We start from the raw sequence: 26,556 nt of genomic DNA, 5'->3' as shown, positions 1-26,556 counted from the left end.
ACTGGGCACTTACAAAATCAGGAACTTACAAAATGGCTTTTCAAAGTGTGTTCATTCCGAAAACACAGAGTGTAGCTCCAATGAACACGTACAGCCGCCGCTAGATCATGAGGGTCGGGAGGAATCCATTTCAGAGGCTGGGTCACGCCCTCGCTCTCTGCGGTCTGCCTCTTGAGAGAGGCTGGCAGTGACAAAGGGGCACTAGTGAAAAACGGCTTTTGCTGGGGGAAAGGCTACGATGGGATGGATGTGGGAGATGCGTCTGGTCAACTCTGGGGCAACAAACGACTCCAACTGTGTTTACTGAGGGGGCAAACACCCACCCGCGTGTAACGGGTCTTAGAGCAGTTGGAAACGGGAGAATGAGCAGCTCGGACCTCCTTTTGTTAGGCTCCTTAGAGAAGAGCAGGAAGACGTGTGGAGGGAAAATGAAACTTGCCTACGAGATAATGGGGAACAAGCTAGTGCTCACACATCAGCAGACAAAGCACCCGCCAGCGTCCTTCACTGCCTGCAAAGGAGATGAAGAGGCCAGCAAGGAAACAAAGTCCCTCGAGTGAGGTGCGGCGGGCCACCCTTACCAAGACGCTCTGTGACCGCAAGTATCGCCTGACCTGCTCCCTACAAACCCTTCAGCACAACTCGGTGACTTTTCTCCTGATCTCTGAAAGACACTAATCTGGGGCAAGAAAAAAAGGAAATCTTTTTCAAAAAGTACAAGAGTCAGAGCAATTGAAAGCATTCCTTACCAATTTTGTAACGTCTTTCACATCATCAGTCACACGGTTACTGCAGATCCCTTGAGTGTGGACGAGAGGATTAAATAGGAGCAGTTGAAGATAAATGCAAGTGATAATCCAAGTCTAAATGAAAAGAGAAAAAATGCTGGTGACCATCAGTAAATATCCATAGTCACTCAAACTATTAACAACTAACATTTTCTGCCTTAATGTGGAAAAAAGAATCTATCTTGTGGGTTTTTTTTTTTTTTCTTTGAATACTACTGGTTTAAATACCTTACACACAAACTATGCTAACCAAATTTCTTAAAAATTCTCTGTTAAAATATGGTTTGGTTTTTAATTTCAATGACAGTATCGTTAACTTTTGTCAAAAACGTTCTATGGGCAATTCCCCAATGGCAATTAGAAATGAACTTGTAGCAACATGAGAAGAATTTATCACTTAAGCTATTTTCTAAAAACTAGGGAATGCATAAAATTTGTACCTTAAGGCACCAAAAAAAATTTTTCTCTACTTTAAATGTAGACTGTTTGGCAAGTAACAGCAAAACTCTGAGCATTGCTTTAACCCAATAACCTACTAGAACACCCAGTTAAAGTGAGAGAGAGATATTTAGATCTAGGAGAGAATTTAAGTTGTGAGACATCAAAAGAGTCATTGTTTTCAATCACAGTTTTTTAGCGATTTAACAAGGAAAAATATTTTCTTAGTCAATGAGAAGCCATTTTTGAACACCAGCATGAAGTACTCACACACACTCACACACACACACACACACACACACACACATGCTACCTCTCTTTCCAAATAACTCTTTCAACCATGTTAAATAGTTACTTTTATGCCTGGCTTACTTTTTCTTATTACCCTGTGTTTTATATTTCTAAAAATTAGGGCATCTATTTTTTTCCCCTCAATATCTTTACAAGACATAACAGCACCTGGAATATAAAAAGCTCTTGCTAAATATTTGCTAGATGAATCAGTGATCAAGGTTAAAAAAGAGTCTAATGTTTCAAATTTGATACCTATTTATTGAACTTGTATGAGACAGGGACTGAGCCAGCCGGAGAATTGTACAAAGGTGATAAGACTCCCCTGAAATGCAGATTCAGGGAAATAAGTAATACACACACCCTGCGATAAATGTTCTGGGAACCCAGAGGAGGAAGCAATTAATCAATTAATCTTAAGGGAGAGAACTCGTGGCAGAAAGGTAGTGCCAAGAAAAGCCACAGAGAAAATGTGACTCCAACTGGATTCTGGTGGACAGAGGAGGAATTTGCAAGAGTTGACGGGGAAGGGATGAGCATTCCAGGAAAAATAAACAACAGGAGATGTGATGATATTTTAAAATGTGAGAATTCTTTTATGAGTTAACAGTCATCTATGGCATTTTAAAATTACACAAAGGCCCATCTGCACATGGCTAGAAATCTTTCCTACTTATTATGTAACCAGCCATGTATTAAATGGAACTGGATTATTATTTTCAATTAATATCTGCCAGCTTAATAGATATTATACTGGACCAAGTTACAATGATCATTTACTAAAATTTCTAAGACTACAATGCTTCCTACATATAAAAATGTAGTGTAAACAAAACTAAAATCCCTTCATTGTTTTACCATTGTAATCTATGAATGTTAAGTAATCCTGCTTAATTTTGTTTAAGACTACTTAGAGCTTGGTGGGATCCTGCTCTTCTCCCTTGGGCCAAAATAAAGACTAAATTGTGTACATCAGGGGTCCCTAACCTCTGGGATCTAGTGCCTGATGATCTGAAGTGAAGCCAAGTAATAAATAATAGAAATAACATGCAATACATGTAATATGCTTGAATCATCCCCAAACCATCCCCATCTCTACCCTGGCCTGTGGAAAAATTGTCTTCCATGAAACTGGGCCCTGGTGCTGAAAAGGTTGGGAACCGCTAGTGTAAATGATTTGTTTGGGGGATTCCGCTTTTTGGACAATCCCAACACATAACATCTCCTCTAAGAGTCTCCCTTCATGTATGTAAATACAATGCTTAAACTCTCTCACACTGTCATCGCTAAAATATAACCCTCCCTTGAAATAGATTTCTCCAACACCCTCTTTCATGATCTAACTTTGGAATCCTCCCTAAGTATCTCTATAATGGGCCAATCTCTAATAACCTTATTCATATTCTAGGCTGTAAGAAATATAAAGGCACAGGGATGAGGGAGGGAGGACTCGATAAAGGTGATCAAAAGGTACAAAGTTTCAGTTGAAAGATAAAATAACCACTAGGGATGTACTGTATAATGTGATAAATATAGTTAGCACTGCTCTATGTTATATATGAAAGTTGTTTGAGAGTAAATCCCAAGAGTTCTTATCACAAGGAAAAAAAAATTTCTGCTTCTTTACTTTTGTAACTATATGAGATGACAGATGTTCACTAATCTTAATATGGTCATCACTGCATGATGTATGTAAGTCAAATCACTATGCTGTGCAACTTATATAGGGTATATGTCAATTATATCTCAGTAAGACTGAATTAAAAAATAAATAAATATAAGGGCAGAAATTCTGTTGATTTCTCTTTACCATGTTTTATGCCTGACATTTAAGAAACGCTACACAAACATTTGTTCACTCATTCATTCATTCAGCAAATATTTATTAAGCACCTAGTGCTACTGTGTGCTGGGCACTGTTCTAGATGCTGGGGATATATTAGTAAAAAAAAAAGCAAAAATCCCTACCCTCATGAAGCTTAGCTTCTAATGAGAGAAGGCAGACCATGACCAATAAAACTGATAAATAACCAGATTATATAGTATGTCAAAAGTGTACCATGAAAAGAGAAAAATTAGATCTCAGTAAAGGGACTGGAATTACAATGCCTACTGTTCTCTACTAGCAGCAGGGTCTTAGGTTCAAGGTGACAGTCACACTCATGAGGCGTTGGAGGCTTCACCTAGCACCAAGTGTACTACTGAGCTCTGAGAAAGGAAACAGGAGAGATGACAAAGAGCACGCACAGCAGAATAGAACTCACGACTGACTGCTGCACCATCTCTAATGTCCACATATCACTACACCCTTGGGGCATGTGGCAATGATTCACAATGCTGGGTGGGCAGGACCACTTCTCAAGCTTATACCTCGCTAGTTGAGTAGCCCCTTCAGGGACATGCCATGAGCTGCCACTCATTCTCCATTACAGCTCCTCCCACCAGTAACAGTCTCAACAATAAAAGGCATACTGGTGATTGTTCTGCTACCTAGTAACTTCAGCAGGACTCTCTTGGGTGAAGTTTAGGTATACTCCTATCAGTTACTTGAGTTCTTGATACAAAGAGGAAGGTAGATCGCTTCTCGGCCTTTTGGCTAAGATCAAGTGAGGAAGGTAGAGAGGTCAAATCCCCAGGCATCTCTGAATCTAGAGAAAAGGCCACAGTACCAGCTATTAACGCCACCTCTCTTTCCCCAGAGACTGAATGACTGCAAAAATAATGCTATTTTGGTGGGGCCTCATTGGGAAGGCAACGTTTTATCAAAGATTAGATGGCACTAAGGGAATTATCCATGCAGATGTCTGTAGGAGAGTGTTATAGACAGAGAAAGAGAAGCTACTGCTAAGTCCCTAAGGTCTATTTTGTTGTTTTCAATTGAATCTTTCAAGATATTTTATTATAAAAGTAATATATTATCATTACCAAACACTTGGAGAATAAAGAAAAAACCTGCTTGGAAAGTCACTACCCTGACAATTTTTAGAAAGTGTATCTCCCCCCACCATTATAAAAGAAATGCATCTCATTGATTTAAGGAACCTGCTTTATTTAAGGAAGAGCAAGAAGAAAGCAGGGCTTCTTGGGTGGTGCTAGTGGTCAAGAACCCACCTGCCAATGCAGGAGACAAGAGACTTGGGTTCTATCCCTAAGTTGGGAAGATCCCCTGAAGGAGGGCAAGGCAACCCACTTCAGTATTCTTGCCTGGAGAATCCCATGGACAGAGGAGCCGGGTGGGCTACAATCCATAGGGTTGCAAAGAGTTGGACAGGACTGAAGCTTAGCACACATGCATGCATGTGAGAGTAAAGAGGGAGCAATGAAGATGATGATGTCAAAGGGAACAGGTCAGATCATGTAGGGTCTTGTATACTCATCTGGATTTTTGACTTTTACTGTGAACCAAGAGGGATTCGTTGCAGGATTTTGAGCATAGGAGACAGATGACATGTTATATAATAATAATACTAAAAACCTGGTCGTTTCTTACAAAACTGAACATACCCTTACCATATGATCGAGCAATCATGCTCCTTGGTCCTGTCCCAAGGAGCTGAAAATATATATCCATACAAAAACCTGCTTACTGATTTTTATAGCCGCTTATTCAAAACTGCAAAACTTGGAAACAGCCAGAATGTCCTTCAGTAGGTGAATAGATGAATAAACTGTGGTATATCTGGGCAATGGACTTTTACTCAGCACTAAAAAGAAATGAGCTATAAAGCCATAAAACGACATAGAGTAAACAAATACACGTTACAAAGTGAAGAAGCCAATATGAAAAGACTCTACACCATTTGATTCCAACTCCTCTGTCATTCGGAAAGGGCAAAACTGTGCAAATAGTAAAAAGATCAGTGTTGCCAGGGGTTGGAGCGGGAGGCATGCACAGACAGAGCATGCACGCATGTGTGCTCAGCTGTGTTCAACTCTGTGCGACCCTATGGACTGTAGCCCACCCGGCTCTTCTGTCCATGGGATTCTCCAGGCAAAAATACTGCAGTGGGTTGCCATTTTCTTCTCCAGGAGATCTTCCCAACCCAGGGATCGAATTCATGTCCCTTGCATTAGTAGGCGGATTTTCTTTTCACCACTCGGCCACCTGGGAAGCCCACAGAGCACAGAAGATTTCTAGTGCAGTGAAAGTACTCTATGTGATACTATAATTGTGAAATACATGTCATTATATGTTTATCCAAACTCAGAAAATACACCACCAAGAGTAAACCCTAGCATAGACTATGGGCTCTGGGTGATTAAGGTGTATCAGCATAAGTCCATCAGCTGTAACAAATGCACCAGTCTGGTGGGAGATTATTGATAATGAGGGAAGCCCTGCGTGTGTGGGGGTAAGGGGCACTGGGGAAACCTCTGTACCTTCCTCTCAATTTTGCTATGAACTGCTCTAAAAATATAAATTCTTCCCCTAAAAAAAAAAAAAAATTTTTAAAAGATCACTTCTGATTGCTGTGGTAAGAATAGACTCAGGCTTTAACAACAGGTAAAAACAGGAAGACCAATTTGGGGATACTGCTATAATCTAAGCAAGAAAGGGTTGTCACAGTGTACTGCTTAGAGGTGGTTAGCTCAGAGTCAAGGATGACTCCACGGATTCTTGTCTGAGCAACTGAATGGATAGTGTTGCCATCAAGTTATCAATATGGGAATGACTGAGGGGTAGAGAAGGTTTGGGGGGGGGTCATATGAGGAGTAAAGTTTTGAATGTCATCAGTTTGAGATGTCTTTAAGATATCCTAGTGATGAAAGTAGGTCAGGATATTTGAATCTGGACTCATGAGGGTAGTTTGGGCTGGATATAGAAATACGACAGCCTTTGATACATAAATGGAATTTTAAGCAAAAGAGTGGATGAGACTATCAAAGGAGTGAATACAAATAGAAAAAAGAACAAATAACTGGGTCCTATGATTCATGGGGTTGCAAAGAGTCGGACACGACTAAGCAACTGAACTGAACTGATGGTGCTCCAATCTTGAGAGGTCTGGAAAAGATTTAGAACACACAAAGGAGCCTGAGAGAAAGCCAAGGGAGGAGGAGGAGGAGAAACCCAAGTTAAAAAAAAACAGAAACAGTAAAAGTACCTTAAGGAGGTCAAACTATGAACTACATCAAATACTCATAACAGATCAAGTAAGATGAGGACTAAGAACTGATCACTGAATTTAGCAGCACAGAGGTCACTGGTGACATTAACAAGAGCATTTTTATTGAAACAGTTTGGAAAAGGCCAGAGAGGGGCGGATTCGAGAGTGAGGGGTGAGTGATTAGAAACAGTGCATACAGGGAGCTTTTTGAAAAGAGCTGTCTTTTCACCTTGCTTACAGTTTCCTTTGTTGTGCAGAAGCTTTTAATTTTAATTAGGTCCCATTTATTTATTTTTGCTTTTATTTCCAATATTCTGGGAGGTGGGTCATAGAGGATCCTGCTGTGATTTATGTTGAAAAGACAGCCTTCAGAATGGGAGAAAATAATAGCAAATGAAGCAACTGACAAACAACTAATCTCAAAAATATATAAGCAACTCCTGCAGCTCAATTCCAGAAAAATAAATGACCCAATCAAAAAATGGGCCAAAGAACTAAATAGACATTTCTCCAAAGAAGACATACAGATGGCTGACAAACACATGAAAAAATGCTCAACATCACTCATTATCAGAGAAATGCAAATCAAAACCACAATGAGGTACCATTTCACACCTGTCAGAATGGCTGCGATCCAAAAGTCTACAAGCAATAAATGCTGGAGAGGGTGTAGAGAAAAAGGAACCCTCTTACACTGTTGGTGGGAATGCAAACTAGTACAGCCACTATGGAGAACAGTATGGAGATTCCTTAAAAAACTGGAAATAGAACTGCCTTATGACCCAGCAATCCCACTGCTGGGCATACACACCAAGGAAACCAGAATTGAAAGAGACACATGTACCCCAATGTTCATTGCAGCACTGTTTATAATAGCCAGGACATGGAAGCAACCTAGATGTCCATCAGCAGATGAATGGATAAGAAAGCTGTGGTACATATATACAATGGAGTATTACTCAGCCATTAAAAAGAATACATTTGAATCAGTTCTAATGAGGTGGATGAAACTGGAGCTTATTATACAGAGTGAAGTAAGCCAGAAAGAAAAACACCAATAGAGTATACTAACGCATATATATGGAACTTAGAAAGATGGTAAGGATAACCCTGTATGCGAGACAGCAAAAGAGACACAGATGTATAGAACAGTCTTTTGGACTCTGTGGGAGAGGGAGAGGGTGGGATGATTTGGGAGAATGGCATTGAAACATGTATAATATCATATAAGAAACGAATTGTCACTCCAGGTTCGATGCAGGATACAGGAAGCTTGGGGCTGGTGCACTGGGATGACCCAGAGGGATAGTATGGGGAGGGAGGTGGGAGAGGGGTTCAGGATGGGGAACATGTGTTCACCTGTGGCAGATTCATGTTGATGTATGGCTAAACCAATACAATATTGTAAAGTAATTAGCCTCCAATTAAAATAAATGTATTTTAAAAAATAAACAAAAGAGGTGTCTTTCAAAGGACAGCAAATAAATAAATGAACAAAGAAATAAAAACAAAGTGAGAATGTGGTTGGTGAAGAATTAGGTTGGAGTGGGGGGAGACTTTTTTTGTAAGACGGTAGAAATACCAGGATGTCTGTATACCTATGGGGACAATCCAGAAGGAGCTACAACTCGCACTGTGGATCAGAAGAAAGGTACAGTAGAGCGATGTTCTTGAGGACAGGAAGGGGTGAGATCCAGGTCTCAAACAGAGGGCCTGGCTTTTAATAGAGTGTATACTGTAGGTCATCAGTACCACCAGGCAGGATGTCTGAATGTGTGCACAAATGCTGCTGCTTTCTGAACAGCAGTGAATACAGCTTTCCCTTACTGAATATTTACTGGGTACCAAACATTTTGTCCAACTGATCACAAACAAAATTTAAGATTCATCTATCTTAATTTTGAAGATGAAGAAACCAAGATAAAGAGAGATTTGGTGACTTCTACGTGGTGAGGGCTTTGCTGATAGCTAAGCTAGTAAAGAATCTGCCTGCAATGCAGGAGACCCTGGTTCGATTCCTGGGTAGGGAAGATCCACTGCAGAAGGGATAGGCTACCCACTCCAGTATTCTGGCCTGGAGAATCCCATTGACTGTATAGTCCATAGGGTCACAAAGAGTTGGACACTACTGAGTGAATTTCACTTTCACTCCATGGTGAGATCAGAATGTGAATTTCACTTTCACTCCATGGTGAGATCAGAATGAAAACTCAAGTGCGTCCAGTTTGAAATCCTGTCCTCTTTCACCACCTCACACTGTCATAGCACTCCCAGGAAGCTGTTACATCATTGGTGAGGACTCTGACACCATCTTTCAAAGACTTCAATAATTATTTAAATATAATGCATATGAAGACAAGCTTGTTTCCAAGTCAAAGCTGAATATTTTACATTTTTCAGAACTTTTAATTTTATAATTTTATATGTTTTTGATAGTTTAAAAATATATATTAATTGTAAGTTTTGTAAGACATTCAAAATCTATTAACAATTGCAAAGTAATTTCACCAGGGCAACAATTTCTTTTGGATCAACTATATAGAAACATCTGTAAAGATGACTTTGCTCAATTTATTAGGGTCCATTTGAGCAGGACTAAACTTAAATCTGTTAATGCACTCAAATATTCCTGAGAAAATGTAAATTGGTGCACCCACTATGGAAAACAGTATGGAGGTTCTTCAAAAAAACTAAAGATATGTTTTCCATATGATTCTACCATCCCACTCTTGGACATATATCATGAGAAAACTATAATTTGAAAAGATACGGGCACCCCAATGTTCATCGCACCACTATTTACAATAGCCAAGCTATGGAAACAACCTAAATGCCCATCAACAGATGAACAGATAAAGATGTGCTACACGTATGGAATGGCACACTAGCCATAAAGTAGACTAAACAGTGCCAATTACAACCACGTGAGTAGACCTAGAGATGATCACACTATGTGAAGTCAGGCAGAGGAAGCCGAACACCGTATGACATCACTTATATCTGGAATCTAAAATACGACACAAATGAACTCACCTAGGAAACAGAGACAGACTCACAGACGTAGGAGTTGTGGTTGCCAAAGGTGAGGGGAGACGGGGAAGGAATGGAGTGGAAGTTTGGGACCAGCAGGTGCAATCTATTATACATAGGATGGATACACAAGATTCTACTCTATAGCACAGAGAACTATATTCAATATCCTGGGATAAACTATAACGAGAAAAAAAAAACATGAAAAAGAATGTATGAATGTAACTGGATCACTTTGCTGCACGCTGGAAATTAACACAACATAGTAAAACCATTATACTTCAACAAAATAAAAAATATAAAACAAGTATCTCTGAGAAACATATTTCATGAAGCATTATGTTAAAGCTATCACACTGAAATTGTAATTTAGTATTGCATATACAGTTGGCCCTTGAGCAATGCAGCAGTCATCCAGGTATAATTTATAGTCAGCCCACCCTATCCCTGGCTCCTCAGCATCCAGGGATTCAACCAATCTGAGACTGTGTAGTACCCTCAGTATTTACTATTGAAAAATATCCACATATAAGTGGACCCATGCAGTTCATACTCATGTTCTTCAAGGGTCATGTACTTTGCTACTGATAAGTATTCATCTTTCATAAAATCCAGTCATTCACTCAGGCATAACTAAACATTAGGATGGAGGAACAGTCAGGGTAGAAATATATTCAGCATTCTGCACAGCAGTAGTAATACCTCCCTATCACTATTTCAGGGAGAGGGTTGAAATGAGGAGCTTACTTCTTTAAATGGAAAAGTATTTTTTCCATATTATTCTATGCAGAAATTATTCTAATATATAGTACACACACTTCCCTGATATCCTAAACAGTGACTAGAAATATTAAACTTTGCTTTTCTTTGATGATTCATTCTCATCAAATAAAGGAAAGACTAAATGAAAGAAGCCAGACACAGAAAGACAAATATCATATGATCTCACATATATGTGGAATCAAAAAAAAAAAAAGTTGAACTCATAGCAACAAAGAGTAGAACGGAAAGGTGGCTGGGGGGTGGAGGAAAATGGGGAGATATTGATTAAAGGTTACAAACTTTCATTTATAAGTTCTGAAGGCCTAAATACAGCACTTTGACTACAGCTAATAATACTGTATTGTTCACTTGAAAGTTTCTAAGAGTAGATCTCAAGTGTACTCATCACACACACAGACACACACACACAAAGACACATGGGTAACTGTAGACAGTCTGACTGTAGCCATCATCTCACAACGTATTCATATATCAAAACATCCCATTATACACCTTAAATACATACAATTTTATTTGTCAGTCACACCTCAATAAATTTTCCACAGTTTGCTGTGACCTACAGTCAAAGGATTTAGTGTAGTCAATGAAGTAGAAGTAGATGTTTTTCTGGGATTCTCTAGCTTTTTCTATGATCCAAAGGATGCTGGCAATTTGATCTCTGGTTCTGTGACTGTGTAGATCACAACAAACCGTGGAAAATTCTTAAAGAGATGGGAATGCCAGAACACCTTACCTGCCTCCTGAGAAACCTGTATACAAGTCAAGAAACAACAGTTAGAACCAGACATCGAACAACGGACTGGTTTCAAACTGGGCAAGGAGTACATCAAGGCTGTATATTGTCACCCTGTTTATTTAACTTATACTCAGAGTACATCATGTGACATGCTGGGCTAGATGAAGCACAAGCTGAAATCAAGATTGCCAGCAGAAATATCAATAACCTCAGATATGCAGATGACACCACTCTTATGGCAGAAAGCCAAGAGGAATTAAAAAGCCTCTTGATGAAGGTCAAAGAGAAGAGTAAAAAAGCTGGCTTTAAACTCAACATTAAAAATACGAAGATCATGGCATCTGGTCCCATCACTTCATGGCAAATAGATGGGGAAACAATGGAAACAGTGACAGACTTTATTTTCTTGGGCACCAAAAATCACTGTGGACAGTGACTGAAGCCATGAAATTAAAAGACATTTTCTCCTTGGAAGAAAAGCAATGACACACCTAGACAGCATATTAAAAAGCAGAGACATTACTTTGCCCACAAAGGTCTGTATAGTCAAAGCTATGGTTTTTCCAGTAGTCATGTATGGATGGATGTGACAGCTGGACAATAAAAAAGGTTGTGTGCCAAAGAACTGACACTTTTGAATTGTGGTGTTGGAGAAGACTCTTGAGAGTCCCTTGGACAGGAAGGAGATCAAACCAGTCCATCCTAAAGGAAATCAACCCTGAATATTCATTGGAAGGACTGACGCTGAAGCTCCAATACTCTGGCCACCTGATGCGAAGAGCTGACTCATTGGTAAAGACCCTGATGCTGGGAAAGAATGAAGGCAGTAGGAGAAGGGGATGACAGAGGATGAGATGGTTGGATGGCATCACCAACTCAATGGACATGAATTTGAGCAAACTCCGGGAGATGGAGAAGGACAGGGAAGCCCGGGGTGCTGCAGTCCATGAGATTGCAGAGTTGGACACTACTGGGCGACTGAACAACCTCAATGCAGTTAGGGGGGAAAAGCATTTTGGTTATGTAGTTGTGACTGTCCTTCTCCAAGGAGCTCCAAATTACTGTACTTGTTTGAATGAATGTTTTTCAATTGTATTTTTAGTTTTGTTGGTTTGTGTCTTAATTTACCTATTTCTCCCATATCATCAGGTAATGATTTGCAACATAGTTTTACTGTTAATATGCCCATATCTAGCCTCTTGTAGTCTCCATGGCAAATACACGTCCCATGGCAGGCGGGGCAGTACTTATGGTAGACAGAATAATGGCAAAAAAGATGGCCATGCCCTAATTCCTGGAATTTGTGAATATACTGCCTTATATGGCAAAATGGACTTTGCAGATGTGACTAAGCAAAGGACCTTGAGATGGGAGAGGATTATCCTCGATTCTCTAAATCCAACCTAACCATACTGGTCTTTACAAACTGAGAACATTTGTAGCTCGTCAAAGAGATGCAATGATGGAAAAAGGGTCAGCAAGATGTGACAACGATCAGGACTTGACTTGCCACTGCTGGCATTGAAGATGGAAGTAAGAGGCCAGGAGTCAAGAAACGCTGGTGGCTTCTAGAAGCTGAAAAAAGGCAAGGAAAGAGTCTCCCTTACGGACTTCAAGACAGCAAAGGGTCTCACCTTGCTTTTAGCCCATTAAGTCCCATTTTGGACTTCAGAATCTCCAAACCATAATGTCATAAATCTGTATTGTTTTAGGTCACTAAATTGGTGATCATATTTGTTCCAACAGCAATAGAAAAATAAATCAAAGCTCAATAAATTTACTTTCTGGATGAATTAAGCAATGAATGGAGCAGTGTGCAATGTTCAAGTTGTTCCTGGTAAGGAAAATATACTGCCTCACCAGAATTCTGGGCCCCTGAAGCTTGCTTTAAGCAAGCAACTCAGCTTTTTATTGTTTTTCTGTTCTGTTTGTTCATGCTTCTGGGTAAGATTTTGTTTGAACAAAGGTTTCCAAGGACAAGAAAGAAAAAAAGTTCACGCTTTTGAAAACTTGTAGTGTGATGGCAGGGGACTGAAGGTGGATCCAGAAAAACCTCTGAGCCCCTCACTGTGTGACTTCAAACAAGCCAGTGAGTCCTTCTGAGTATCTGTTTATCAGTGTCTACAATGAGAATCATTTTTGCCTCCGTGTTCATGAGTGCTGGTGAGAATCAAATGAAAACTTTCCAAACCACAGGTGCTGTGCCGTGATTTGTTGTGTGCCCTGTAGGTTTCGGACTGTCTAGGAAGTCAGGGAAACAACTGCTTCAAAACCATACAAATAAGAGCCCAAGAAAGGACTTTATAGAATCAATCCTGCATGAACAAAGAGCCTGATCTTTAGTGCATAGGTATTCTGACACTAATTTGGGGGTCAGATGGCTTTCTGAATGTATTTCTTAGTTCTCAGCTGTGTTGAGAGTAGCTTGGGTTAACAGACAATTGACTTCCAATGAAGTGAGGTGTTCCAATACATCGACAAAATATTTATCTTTGTTTTCTCTCCCTTCCTCTTTCTCTACCTTCTGGCAACTCCAACAAGGGTATGCGGGTGCCTGAACGCGTGGGCAGATGCGTACCCACACACCCTATGGAGATAGAAAGCTGAAGCAAAATGTCCCTCGTTTGTGACTTCAGCTCTACAATGTGTCTTTTTGGCTTGGGTAATCATCTTGCTGTTTTTTCCGTAACACTCTGCTTCTGCAGACATTTTTCTTTGGCTACTTTGTTTTAGCATTGTACAACTTTTCTCTCTAGGTCACGCTCATTGTATGATAACCCCTCATTTCATGATAACCTTTCACTGCACAGACACATTAAACTAATCTTATTGTCGGCCGTTTCTAGATTTTTTTTTTTTTAATTTAGAGGCATGCGTCAAAAGTGTCCCCCACGTCCTCCCCATGGCACACAAAATTCCAATAACCCTTTCATAGTTAAAAGAGCCCTTAGCTTATTTACATGATGAAAAATGAGAAATCTATAGGCACTGTTAGAAGTAAAACATACATTAGAAACAGTCCTAATAGAGGGAGGTAACAGAGACTAAAATTCACATTCAATTGTGAATGACAAGATATAGCGGGTCTTTTTCTGGGAGCAGGTTTTAACAGTGGCAGAGAGTACTGAAAAGGAACTTTAAAAGGCAAAATTTACGGGAAGATGAGGCTGGAGACCCCTAAAGCAAAAGTGTTATCTAAATCTCGTTTTTGTTGAGAACCAATTTCAAGAGACTCTAGTGGACTATTCACCCATTCATCAATTCTTCCGAAGCAAAACAGCCTTCCTTACAATAAAAAGCCACATGCCAGAAAAAGGAGCTGCAAAGCCCCCTAAAGCAAACAATCTACTTGATCTGAACATGTGTTATTACACAGAAGTCAGGTTGCAGACTCCTTTCCTTTAGTAGAAATTAACATGAATGTAGACCAAGAACATCAGGGCAACATATGCTGTTCGGGAAACCAGAAGATTCTAATTCTCTAAACTTGGGAAAAAAAACAAACTTTTCTATGCACTTGAGAAGTGGTTTTAAAATATGCATTGCCAGGGTCCACATTACAGACTTTTCAAAGTCGAAAAGGTAAGCAGGGTGCCTGTGTAGTCTTTTTCTTTATGCAGAGAACTACAGACTGGTATTCGGACTGCCCCGAACAAAACAGCAGCTGCTGCCAGAAACAACATTCATCTCCTCTTTAATCTCGCCTGCCAGCTAGCCAAGCAGGCAGTTCCCTTGTAGCCCAAATGTGCTCTGGAAGACAGCCAACTGGCTCAGCCACCCAGAGCCAGGATAGCAAGTTACCAAGATACAGGTATAGAAATGAGTCCTGAGTTCAGATTTTCTGAGGTCATACAAACCATATCCTCCCCAAATAATCTTGACCTAAAGCAACAGCAGATTGTCAGTCAGTGAATAACTATTTAGTTCTATATGACTTCTTCCTTCAGATTTTTTATTGCTCAACAAGATTTTACCATCCAACTTTATAAAGAAAATACAGAAGCATCCTACACAGATTCGAATTCTTCTCTAGTGATTGTCCAGTAATCTTGAAGATGCAAAAGAAACAGCAGATTGGTTGTTTTTACCATTATCAGGAAAGGAGATGTTAACAGGCCAGTTAAGTGAAACTCAAACCAGCTTGAAGTCCAAGTTGGTCCAATAAAATCCTATAAAGATATTCACTCTTCTCTCTCAATGCAGGTCTTTTTGTGAAGTAGAATATTTTGAAATATGGGTAAGTATGCTCTTATAACAAAATCTGAACATTCTGAAGGGAACTGCTTAACAGAAAAAGGCAGACAATGGCTTTAAAGGAAAAGGAGAATTTAAGGACTTCAAGATAATCTATAGGAAAAAATGGGGGCGGGAGGAGAAATATCCTGAGGACAGTTCATCCTTACTCTATATGTAAATACTATTTAAAAGGGGAAATGACTCAATAGATTCACTCCTACGAAGGGCCACACATTGCAATCTGGGATATTCCATATGATCTTCTCATCAACCAGGTAGATAACTACTACCCCATTTTGTAGGTGAGTAAAACATGATTCAGTGAGATTAAGTAATTTGTTTATGGCCACTCTGCTAGTAAACCCCCGAAATCAAGTTTATTCTTTTAATTTAATTTTCTTTAAGTATAGTTGATTTACAATGTTTTAGGTAGACAGCAAAGTAATTCAGTTGAACATGTATATTTTTTTAAATTCTTAGTTTATTATAAGATTAAATATAGCTCTCTAGGCTACACAGTAGGTCGAGTTTACCTATTTTATATTTAGTAATATGCATTCTATACACCATTATTTTATGTGCATACTATATTTTACATACAGTAATGTGCATGTAACCCACTCCAGGATTCTTGTCTGGAGACTCTCATGGACAGAGGAGCCTGGCAGGCTACAGTCCACAGGGTCACAAAGAGTCAGACACGACTGAGCAAACAGCAACAGCAGTGTGCATATGCATGCTCAATTGTGTCCAACTCTTTGCATCCCCATGGACTGTAGCCTGCCCAGATCTTCTGTTCATAGAATTTTCCAGGCAAGAATACTGGAGCAGGTTGCCATTTCCTTCTCTAGGGGATCTTCCTGACCTGGAGATCAAACCCACATCTCTTGTGTCTCCTGCATTGACAAGCAGATTCTTTACTGCTGAGCCACCAGGAAAGCCCTCACTTACTTCACTTACTATGATAATCTTTAGGTCTATCCATCTTGCTACAAATACCATTATTTCATTCTTTTTCATGGCTGAGTGATACTCCATTGTATACATGTATCACATCTTTATCCATTCATCTGTTGGTGCACATTTAGGTTGCTTCCATGCCTTGGCTCTTATAAATAGTGCTGTAATGAACACTGGGGTGCATGTATCTTTTTGAATTATTGTTTACTTTGGATATATGCCCAAGAGTGGGATTGCAGGACCATATGGCAACTCTATAGTTTTTTTGAGAACCTCCATACTGTTCTCGATAGTGGATATACCAATTTACATTTCCACCAAGAATGTAGGAGGGCTCCCTTTTCTCCACACACTCTCCAGAATTTATTATTTGTAGACTTTTTGATGATTGCCATTCTGACAAGTGTGAGGTGATACCTCACTGTAGTTTTGATTTACAGTTCCCTAATAATTAGCGATATGTTGCATCTTTTTATGTGCCTGTAGGCCATCTGTATGCCTGGACCAAGTTTAAACCAAGACCTATACTACACTGGAAAGAAAAACACTGGTCAGTTAGTAAAACTTCTGTTGTTGTTGAGTCACTAAGTCGTGTCCAACTCTTTGCAACCCCATGGGCTGCAGCATGCTTCCCTGTCATTCACCAGCTCCAGGAGTTTGCTCAAACAACTTAATTGTTATATCTGATGAACAATTAAGTTTTATTTACTATGGCTTCCCTCATAGCTTAGTTGGTAAAGAATCCACCTGCAATGTAAGAGATGCCAGTTTGATTCCTGGGTCGGAAAGATCCACTGGAGAAGGGATAGGCTACCCACTCCAGTATTCTCGGGCTTCCCTTGTGGCTCAGCTGGTAGAGAATCTGCTTGCAATGTGGGAGATCTGGATTCAATCCCTGGGTTGGGAAGATGCCCTGGAGAAGGGAAAGGCTACCCACTCCAGTATTGTGGCCTGGAGAATTCCATGGACTATATAGTCCATGAGGTCGCAAAGAGTCGGACACGACTGAGCAAACTTCAGTTCACAACACCTGTACTGTGGACAGCATATAGGTCTCTTTAACTGCATCAATTTCTAAGTGAAACAACAATCTCAAATTATGACCAGGCTGGGTAAACAAGTAATGCATGAAAATCAGGTTATGATTGCTGTACCTTAAAAATTGCATAGCTAGAGGGAAGGGAGAGCTCAAAAAAGGAAGTGATAAGTTGTTTGTTCTGATAAAAACAAAATTGAGTGCTTTCAGACTTCTAAGAAGAGCTACTTATTCATCATCAGATCCATATAGAGTACCTGATACGTACAGAAGGTAGTGATACAGAATATATGGTCATGGCCTCCAGGAGCTCACACTCTTGTCAAACATGACTAAGTGATAGAGCATCTAAGAGGGGAAGGGCCCAGAGAGACAACTAAACTTGACTTTGGTTTAGTTGGGAGAGTAAAGGAGGGGCTCAGTGATAGCTTCTGGGAGGAGACCTCTTTTTCAAAGGTGAGAGGAAGGTAGCCAGGTCAAAGGGAGCTGGGACAAAGACCAGTGGCAGAGACATTAAAGTAGCAGGTGCCTACAGAAGCGAGAGAGGCATTTTCATAGATCTTCATGTTTATGACTGAATGAAAAATGAGTCTCAAGGAATACACAATAGACGAGGGAGGCCCTCCCAGTTTCACTAAACTAATTGATTTGAATTTTATCTTAAAGGCAATGGGGATCTCCTGCTGGATTTTCAGCAAGGAGTATCAAGATCTGATTTATTTTTGAAAACTTTGTCAGTAATCGGAATAAAGGATAGATGGGGTGGAGGGGGGCAAGCAATAAGCCTGGGGCAGGAGGTCAGTTAAAAGGTCAATGGAGTCATCCAGAGGCCACAGGAGGAGGTCCTTAACTCTCACAAATGGCAGTGGGAATAGAGAAACAGACAAGTTCAAGAGGATGTGGAAGTAGGCAGAAAGAAGGTGTGGGGTGTAAGGGAGGGAGTCACATGACTTCCATGGGTAACTGAGGCAGAAGTGGTGCTAGTCCCATCAGAAGTGGCAGCTGGGGACTGGAAGGTATCACCCAAAACCCTGGAGAATACCATCGTATAAGAAGAAAGAATTAGCCACATAGAAGATGAGAGAATGAGAAGTCAAACAGAAATGAGATGCCTATTCGTTGCTTTGGGGGTACCCTGGCCAATAGAGGAAAAAAGTACAAAAGGGAGAGTATAATCAATAAAACAAGCACTAAAAGATGTCAACCGGTTGGTTGTTGGAAGAGGACCTAGAGGAGCTGACCTTCATGAGGGCTGTTTCCATGGAGTGAGACCATGGAGGATGGACCATAGGGGTCAATGAGAGTGAGGAAATTTCAAGGGCTTCAAGAGTCGGACACGACTGAGCGACTGAACTGAACTGAACTGAACTACCACAACAGAGAGTGGCTAATGCCTGGAATGGCTAGAAAGTTAACTTTAGTCTTGATAGATAAGGAAAGGCACCTCTATAGGAATGGGGTGGGACTTCTCTAGTGGCCCAGTGGTTAAGACTTCACCTTCCACTGCAGGGAGTGGAGGTTTGATTCCTGGTCAGGCAGCTAAGATCTCACATACCACGAGGCCAAATAACCAAATCATAAAACAGAAGCAATACTGTAACAAATTCAATAAAAGTTTTTAAAATGGCCCGCATTAAAAAAAAAAAAAAAAAGGGCTAAAATGAGTAACTAAGCCTTCTTCCACCTTAAATAGCCTGAGCATGGAGAACTCCCCTGTGGTTAATGAGAACCGAGTTAGCTCAGAGACTTTGCCCCTGTATGAAAATATCTACAAAGGACTTCTACCTCAGGCTAGAATCTAGGGGCTAGGTGTTCAAGTTTTATTGTTATTACTTTTAATAGAAGCACATGTGATAGAATAAGCTTTGTGCAGCAGTGGAGATTTCATTAGAAACAATGGTAATAGATCATTGCTATTCATAAATATAGGTCTTCAGAAGTTACATCAATGCCGAGAGAAAGGATGTATTTTATAGAGATGCTAGCTGGTGACCTAATTCTAATCAATATTAAGAGGAAGAGGACATGTAACAAACCAAACTGGTCTAGAAAACCAGTGGGTGCTAGCTCAATGTTGAACCTAGATTTACACATCTGTTGCCAATTCTTTTTGCTATCAGTGTTCTTTGTTTTTTAATAAGAGCAACAGGCTCTCAACATTGGAAAGTATAGGAATGCAAAAAAATTGTGACAGTTCTGAAATCCACATACTCAAAAATTCAGCACTTTACAAGCACTGATTCTTTAGGGATGGCAGTATTCACTATTATGTTAATTAATTGCTCTTAAAATTGAATCATCATGACATACATTCTGAGGGTTTGTAGCTTTCCAAAAACAGTTATAAAACCTAAACGATAATTTATCTTCCTCCATCTATGTGACTCACTTCTGAAATTGTGATCTCCTGTAAATCAAAAGTTCTGCAAAATCTGTACAATCTTTTGAACTCCAAACAATTCAGGGATGGAAAATAAGCTTGGGCTCCAGTTGCTCTCTGATTTCATGCACTGAATTTGGGCCGAATGCCTGAGCTTCTTAGAACTTCTTGTGTTCACCCCCCCCTCTGGCTGTAATTAAATATGCTCAGATGTCTTGTCCTATCAGCTATTGGGAGTGTGACAAGCTTGGTCTCACGGGCCCTTTTCATTTTTAAGAAGATTCAATCTGAGGAAGCAGCTCAGGAAATCTCAGACGAAGTTTCTTTTTTCCCCCACCTGAGTTTTTGGACTACACATAAACTAAATCTTTATACTCTGCTGGGACTGTTCTAAACAGCATCAAAACCAGGAGGTCAAAGGCATGAGCTCAAAGAACGCTCACAATCTTGATCATCTTCTCCATCACATCAGATGACAAGCCAGATTTGCAAAGGTCACTGCACGAGCTTCCCTGATTATGCAGTGTGTGCTAGACATACCAAATGCCTCTGGGTGAACTGAATAAACTGTTGAAATGTTCCCCCCACTTTCATGAAAGGTGCCCCAACTGAAACAAGGGGAACTGCTGTCTTATGTTTAGATCAAAGTATAATCATCTGGGGGTATTTATTTAGAATGCAGGTTCCTGGGCATCATGTGGAATCCAAATTTCCGAGGGTCCATCTCAGAAATGTGTACTTTAAACAAGATTCTTAGGTACTCTCTGAAGTCCGAGACATACTATTTTAGGCTGCACTAGCTCATGGGTGCTATATCATTAGAGAAAATGAAAATGTCTGAAAAGGTATGAGAGGTTGCATTTGGTTCAAGCATTACACGTTAGATACTCCTGATTTAGAGGAACTTGAAAAAAGAAGAGTTAAATATAGTGAGTGTAGAGGAGACTGTCAATTGACCCTTAATCCCCATTCCCATTCTCTCTGACCATATTCTTCTGTATTGTAGTGGCTTCAAAATTAAAATTTCCATGTCTTGGATTCCTTTGCAGTTAGCGATGGTTGCAGATGTGACTTAGGTTTTATCAGTCAGGCACAACTCTGTAAGATTTGATATGGAAAGAAAATCCAGGAGAAGAGAAGCTGGATGGATGCTGGGCAGGCATTTTGCTGAGTGGTGGTTGGCGGGGTGGGGGGCAGGGAGGGCCTGCCATCAGGAGCAGTCCTGGCTGGACAGCACCGGCTATATGTAGCTGCTTCACAGGCTGCCTCGGACTTAACTGTGTTCTGGGTGTGGGAGTGTTCTGAAATCTCAACCTGTTCTTCTCGCCCTTCCAGTGGTTTCATAAGCCATCAAATATATTTCAATATATCCCTTAATGTTTAACCTAGCTAGAGTAGATTGTATTATCTGCAATTAAACCCCAAGCAATGCTAGGAGAGAAACATTTAAGTTACTGAGCATTTATTTCTCACAAAGGTCAGTCTAAACTCTCCTTAGGAATTTTCCATTAATATTTCAAAATTCAAATTGTAAAATAAGAATCATTTAATTTTTTTTTCTTTTAAAGGCAGTTTTTGGTTGGCAATTCATGAGACTGTTAATGTAATTCTACCACCTGAAGCCCAGCAATCATGTATCTATGGCGTGCCTAAAACACGTTCCTCTGGTAATTCTACCACCTGAAGCCCAGCAAAGCATCTATTTTTGACATGCCCAGGACATGTCCCTCTGGTAACAGTATATTTTAACTGCAGGTTCACTGCTTATGAAAGAGATGAGATGATGTTTAGAAAAGAAGAAAATCAGCAAAGTAAGATGTAAATTCAAATCCTGATTCTGTCACATGCTGCAAACTCCAACAAATTATGGAAACTCTGAGGTTCCTTTTGGATTTCTCATGGTGATAACATTCCTTTGGATATTTGAAAAGATTAGTAAAGAAGACTGTGTTATATAAAGCAGTTATACAAAGGGACTGGCACCCAGGAGACCAAGACATGACTGTTAAAGCTATTCATGTGTGCATGCTCAGTCACGTCCAACTCTTTGCTACCCCACAGACTATAGCCTGCCAGGCTCCTCTGTCGTGGGATTACCCAGGCAAGAACACTGGGGTGGGTTGCCATTTCCTTCTCCAGGGGATCTTCCCAACCCAGGGATTGGACCCGTATCTCCTGTACTGGTAGGCAAATTCTTTACCACTGCACCACCTGGGAATCCCATTAAAGCTATACTGGCATATCTTGGATTGCAGGGTCAGTTCTAGACCACTGCAATAAAGCAAGCAAGTCACACTAATACGTTGGTTTCCCATCACATACAAAAGTTGTATTTACACTATGCCATCACCTATCAAGTGCGCAATAGCCTAACAACTAAAACAATGTATAGAACTTAATTAGAAAACACTTTATTGTTAAAGAATGCTGCCTATCATCTGAGCCTTCAGTGAGTCACAGAAGTCACAGGAAACATCACTGATCACAGATCACCGTATTATAATAACGACAAAGTTTGAGACATTGCAAAAAGCTGTGACACAGACACACACAGTGAGCAAGTGCTATTGGAAAAGTGATGCTGAAAGCCATGGCCCAGGCAGGGATGCCATAAGCCTTCAGTCTGTTTAAAAAAAAACCCAATATCTAGGAAGCACAATAAAGTGAAGCATAATAAAAGAAGGTATGCCTGTAGTTATTTTATCATTACTCCCCTGAGCTTAGATTCGGATCAGCTCTCCCAGCAGCAACAGGCTCATCTCCACCTGGAGCAAAAGTGAAACGGAATTGTTTGGGCAATGGGTGAATGTTAACCCGAATAGTAGAGTTTCAAAAGTCAACTTCAGCTTTAGTAATAATCCAAGACGGTTTTAGAAAACAGTGTGTTTACTCAGGCACAGAGAACCGTTATAGAGTGCGGGAGTGGGAGGCAGTGATTCTACAACCAGGCTGCTCTAGATTTAATCTCTACTCTGCCACAGATTTGCCTCATGGCCTTTGGAAAGTTATCTTTCTCTGCTTGAGTTTCCTCACCTGTAACATGGCCCTAATGATGGAACTCACTTCACAAGCTTTTTGAGGACTAAGTTACACATGCACTTGGTATGGAGTCTCTCACAGCTAGCTCACCCTCCTAGATGCCCACTACTGGGGATATCAATGCTGTCTTTTCAACCACACCTAGAACAAGCATCCCCAGTAATGTCATTTCCAGACCTGAAGCCTGGCGGCTCAAGCTCCAACCCTGAGCACCATCCTTGATCCTTCCCATTCCCCTAGTTCCACACTGACTCTGTCGAGTCCTGTTGGTTCTACCAGCAAAATAAAGTCTTGAAACACTCACTTCCCTCCGTCTCATCTCGGAGCAGTACCACTTGTCCCCAGCTCCATCAGTCTTGCCGGGAAGACTCCAAGGACCTTCTAAATAGCCTCCTTCGCTTCCATGCCTGCTACTCACAAGACTGTGGTCTTCAGGCATTGCAAATCACCACCACCTGCTTACAACCTCGGAATGCCTTTCCATTACATTTATGATAAAATGCACATCCCTATCAAGGTCTCCAAGGCCCTATTTAACACAGACTTGTCCTGCTCCATGCTCAGTCTCACCATGCCTCTCCCCTCACCATACTCCAGCTCCACTGGCCTCCTTTCTGGTCCTTAAACACCGGGGATATATTTCTGCCCTAAGCTGTTGTACCACCCTTACAAGCTTTCTCCCTCTTGGGCTGTGAATGAGGCAAATCTTTCTGATCATTCAGGACTCAGTTCAGATATCACCTTCTGGGAAAAACCTTCCCAGGTGACCTGCCTTAAGCAGGTTGAGCACTCTCAGATCACAGTTTTATTTCCACTGAAGCACTTTTCATCAGAAATTATGAGAAAACTGTCTTGATGGCTCAATTCATTTATTCTTATCCCTGTTCCTTCTGACAAGTGGGAAAATGGGGTGAGGAGGAGGATACTGCTATCGTTGTTCATCATTCTTATCTCTAGCTCCTTGAACTACTTAAGCACTCCTACCATCTAATTCTCTTTTATATAGTACAGACCTGGTGGGAGCATGCGTAAAAGTGTTTGCATACAGAATAAACTCAGGTATGTGGAAGGAGGCACAGGTGAAGCCAGGATACTGTGTGATTCAATCCTTAGCAGATGGTATCCTTATTCACATGAAACTGGCATTACCCACCAGGCAGGCTTGTTACCCCCTGGAGAAGGAAATGGCAACCCACCCCAGGACTCTTGCCTGGAGAATCCCCATGGACAGAGGAGCCTGGTAGGCTACAGTTCATGGGGTCACACAAAGTTGGACATGGCTGAAGCGAGTTAGCATGCTTGTTACCTGTCTCCTGCTCTTGAGTTTGAGCCCCATAAGGCAGGTACTTTCTGTCTCTCACTGTTTTGTCCAGGGTGAGTAGAGCAGGGCTAAATACAGAGGAGCTTCTCATTAACATGTATAAAATAAATCCATAATGAATGAAGGATAAGATGAATCAATGAATGAAGGATAAATGAAACAGTTTTGCTCGTCCATTGGGCATAAACCACTGTCTTCCTTCCGAATCCACTAACTGCCAAAGCCTAATGATGACACATATGAAGGTTGCGACATTTTAATTATCCAAAATGCAACATCAGCTAAATGCCTTTCAGTTTGAATTTTAAACCATTTTCTTTGTACCTTTATTTTTCTAGCCCCATGAAAATGGAAAATAAGGATATAAAACCAAGGCTACCCTATAAGCCCCATGAAAAGCAGGAATGATGTGCTTTCTTCACTACTGTAGCTCTAGCCTCTAGCACAGTGCTCTGCTAAATGCTAAATAAACTAAATGTTTTTACTGGCATATTTGGCCAAAATGTGGTAATAACCCAAAGTACTGACCCGCCTATAAAATCCCAATTCCCTTTCTAAAGGAACTAGATGAGTATCACATGCAGTTACTTTCTTTTATTGACTCAACAAAGGCATTAAAAAAAAAAAAACCTGGAATACAGACACTTTCCTATAGTAAGTTCAGTGGAAGTAAGTACAATTCTACACTCTTATTTAGAATTCAGGATAAGATGCATCTATAAATTTCTCCCTGTTTCCCCAGCGAACTGCAATCCATCAAAATTTCTAAAGCAGTCATTCATAAAAAATTATTCATGGTGGCTCTGCACTGGGAAACACATGCAGGGAATATGATTTCACTAGGGAGCAGGCACATTCAGAAGTGATGACATAGGTTAAGTTTTTAAATGCTAATCTTATCTTTTCCCAAAGCACTGGTTGACTCTATCTGTCATCCCTACTGAAGCAGGCAAAAAAAAAAAAAAAACTCACAGAACTAAATGACTTTTTTTATGTCATCAGACCCATTCCTAGTTTGACTAAAGAATAAAAACAACTACCTTTTCTTCAGAGCAACACAGGCATAATATCACCATTCCCTTCTCGCAAGACTTGTTTGCAAGAAACAGAAAGCTGCATGCCAGACTACACAGGAGTGGACTCAGATGGCACTGCCCTCACCACCACCCCCTCCAAAATAGACATTTTCATGCTAATGAGCATGACTACTCTGCAAGCTCTTTTATTGCGATTTTTCACCAAGATAGCCATAGAGTTGTGCTTAGCATTCTCCATAATATGACTACGTAGGAAGAGACTCCAAAATCACTAGAGAAAGGAAGATGTAAGACAGAAATAAAAAAGGAAGACTTTTTAACAATGTACCAGGATGTAAGGAGTGGCATCACACACTTTTTATAATTACTAGCTTTTAAAAGGTTCTCAGTTAACAATCTTCAAAGGAAATGTCAACTATTTTGTGTTCTGAAATTCTTTCTCAGAGATGACCTGAAAGATGATCAATTAAGTTTCCTTGTATAATAAGACAAAAGAAGAATATGGAAACTGTACTTTAAACCCGCAAGCCTTAACTCTAAAAAAATCCTAGAGGAAAAAAAAAGAAAGGAAGGAATTTTTCCTTGGGTCAAGAAAGAAGATGAGTGAGTATCCATTGCAAAACTGTTCTTTGGGCTTTTTTCAAAGCAGCTGTTTTGCTGAGGAATCAAAAGTGGATAGAGGGATACATACAAACATGGAGAGTGCTTGGAGAGCAAAGAGATTCTCTCACTATACAGGAAAGAATGGGAATCCAGTTCCTCAGGAAATGAAGACAGGGCCGTGTATCCAACTAAATGAAATTGCAAAGATATGTTTCAGCTGCCATATGATTCGAGTGCCAAATCTGCATGTCAAATTTATTGTTTAATTTTTGTGTGTCATCTCCCCTTCTCATGTATGGTACTTTTTGGAGCTTTTGTTTGTAAATGGAGACAGGAGGTAGATTTTGCTCCTTATAATGTAGTATTATCCAAAACTTAAAAAGTTTTTACAGATTTCAGAAATGCTAACCTTTCAGTTCTACACCCCAAACCAAGCAGCTTACCTGATTAGAAAAAAAAAAGTAAAACTAGGGCATGCTCTAAGGTTGCATAACTTTAACAACTTCAGAACTTTTGAAAACTTGGCATCAAAATAGTTCTGTGTTTAAGAACACTGTGTTATAAGTGGTATCATTGCCTTGGGTCACTAAGATGGTAGCTTCTAATCACAGATAAAATTTGAAAACATCACTTCATGTTAAATCCTTCTCCAACTTTCTTCCTGCACACTTAAATACATCTTTGATCCTGAGTACTGAAACATCATTTTTGCTAAATTCCTTAATCACATCAATCTTAAATCCGTAAATATCACTAGGCTGAACCATCTA

The 26,556-nt window shown here is 40.2% G+C and overlaps 1 protein-coding gene across 3 annotated transcripts in view; it reads right to left on the bottom strand.

The window, feature by feature from the left end:
* Window positions 1-26,556, bottom strand: part of KITLG (KIT ligand) — a 105,834-nt gene that overhangs the window by 63,201 nt on the left and 16,077 nt on the right. For 2 of the 3 annotated variants that reach the window (XM_070370946.1, XM_070370945.1), the window contains exon 2: window positions 750-863. The exons of the other annotated variant lie outside the window; for it this stretch is intronic. In XM_070370946.1, the coding sequence (XP_070227047.1) occupies window positions 750-863 (114 nt within the window). The remainder of the gene's footprint in view (window positions 1-749; window positions 864-26,556) is intronic. 3 annotated transcript variants of the gene reach the window in all.

Source organism: Bos mutus, chromosome 5 (assembly GCF_027580195.1).
Source record: "Bos mutus isolate GX-2022 chromosome 5, NWIPB_WYAK_1.1, whole genome shotgun sequence".
NCBI lineage: Eukaryota > Metazoa > Chordata > Mammalia > Artiodactyla > Bovidae > Bos > Bos mutus.
Note: the sequence above shows the minus strand (reverse complement) of the source record. Positions and strands in the feature narration are given on the sequence as shown.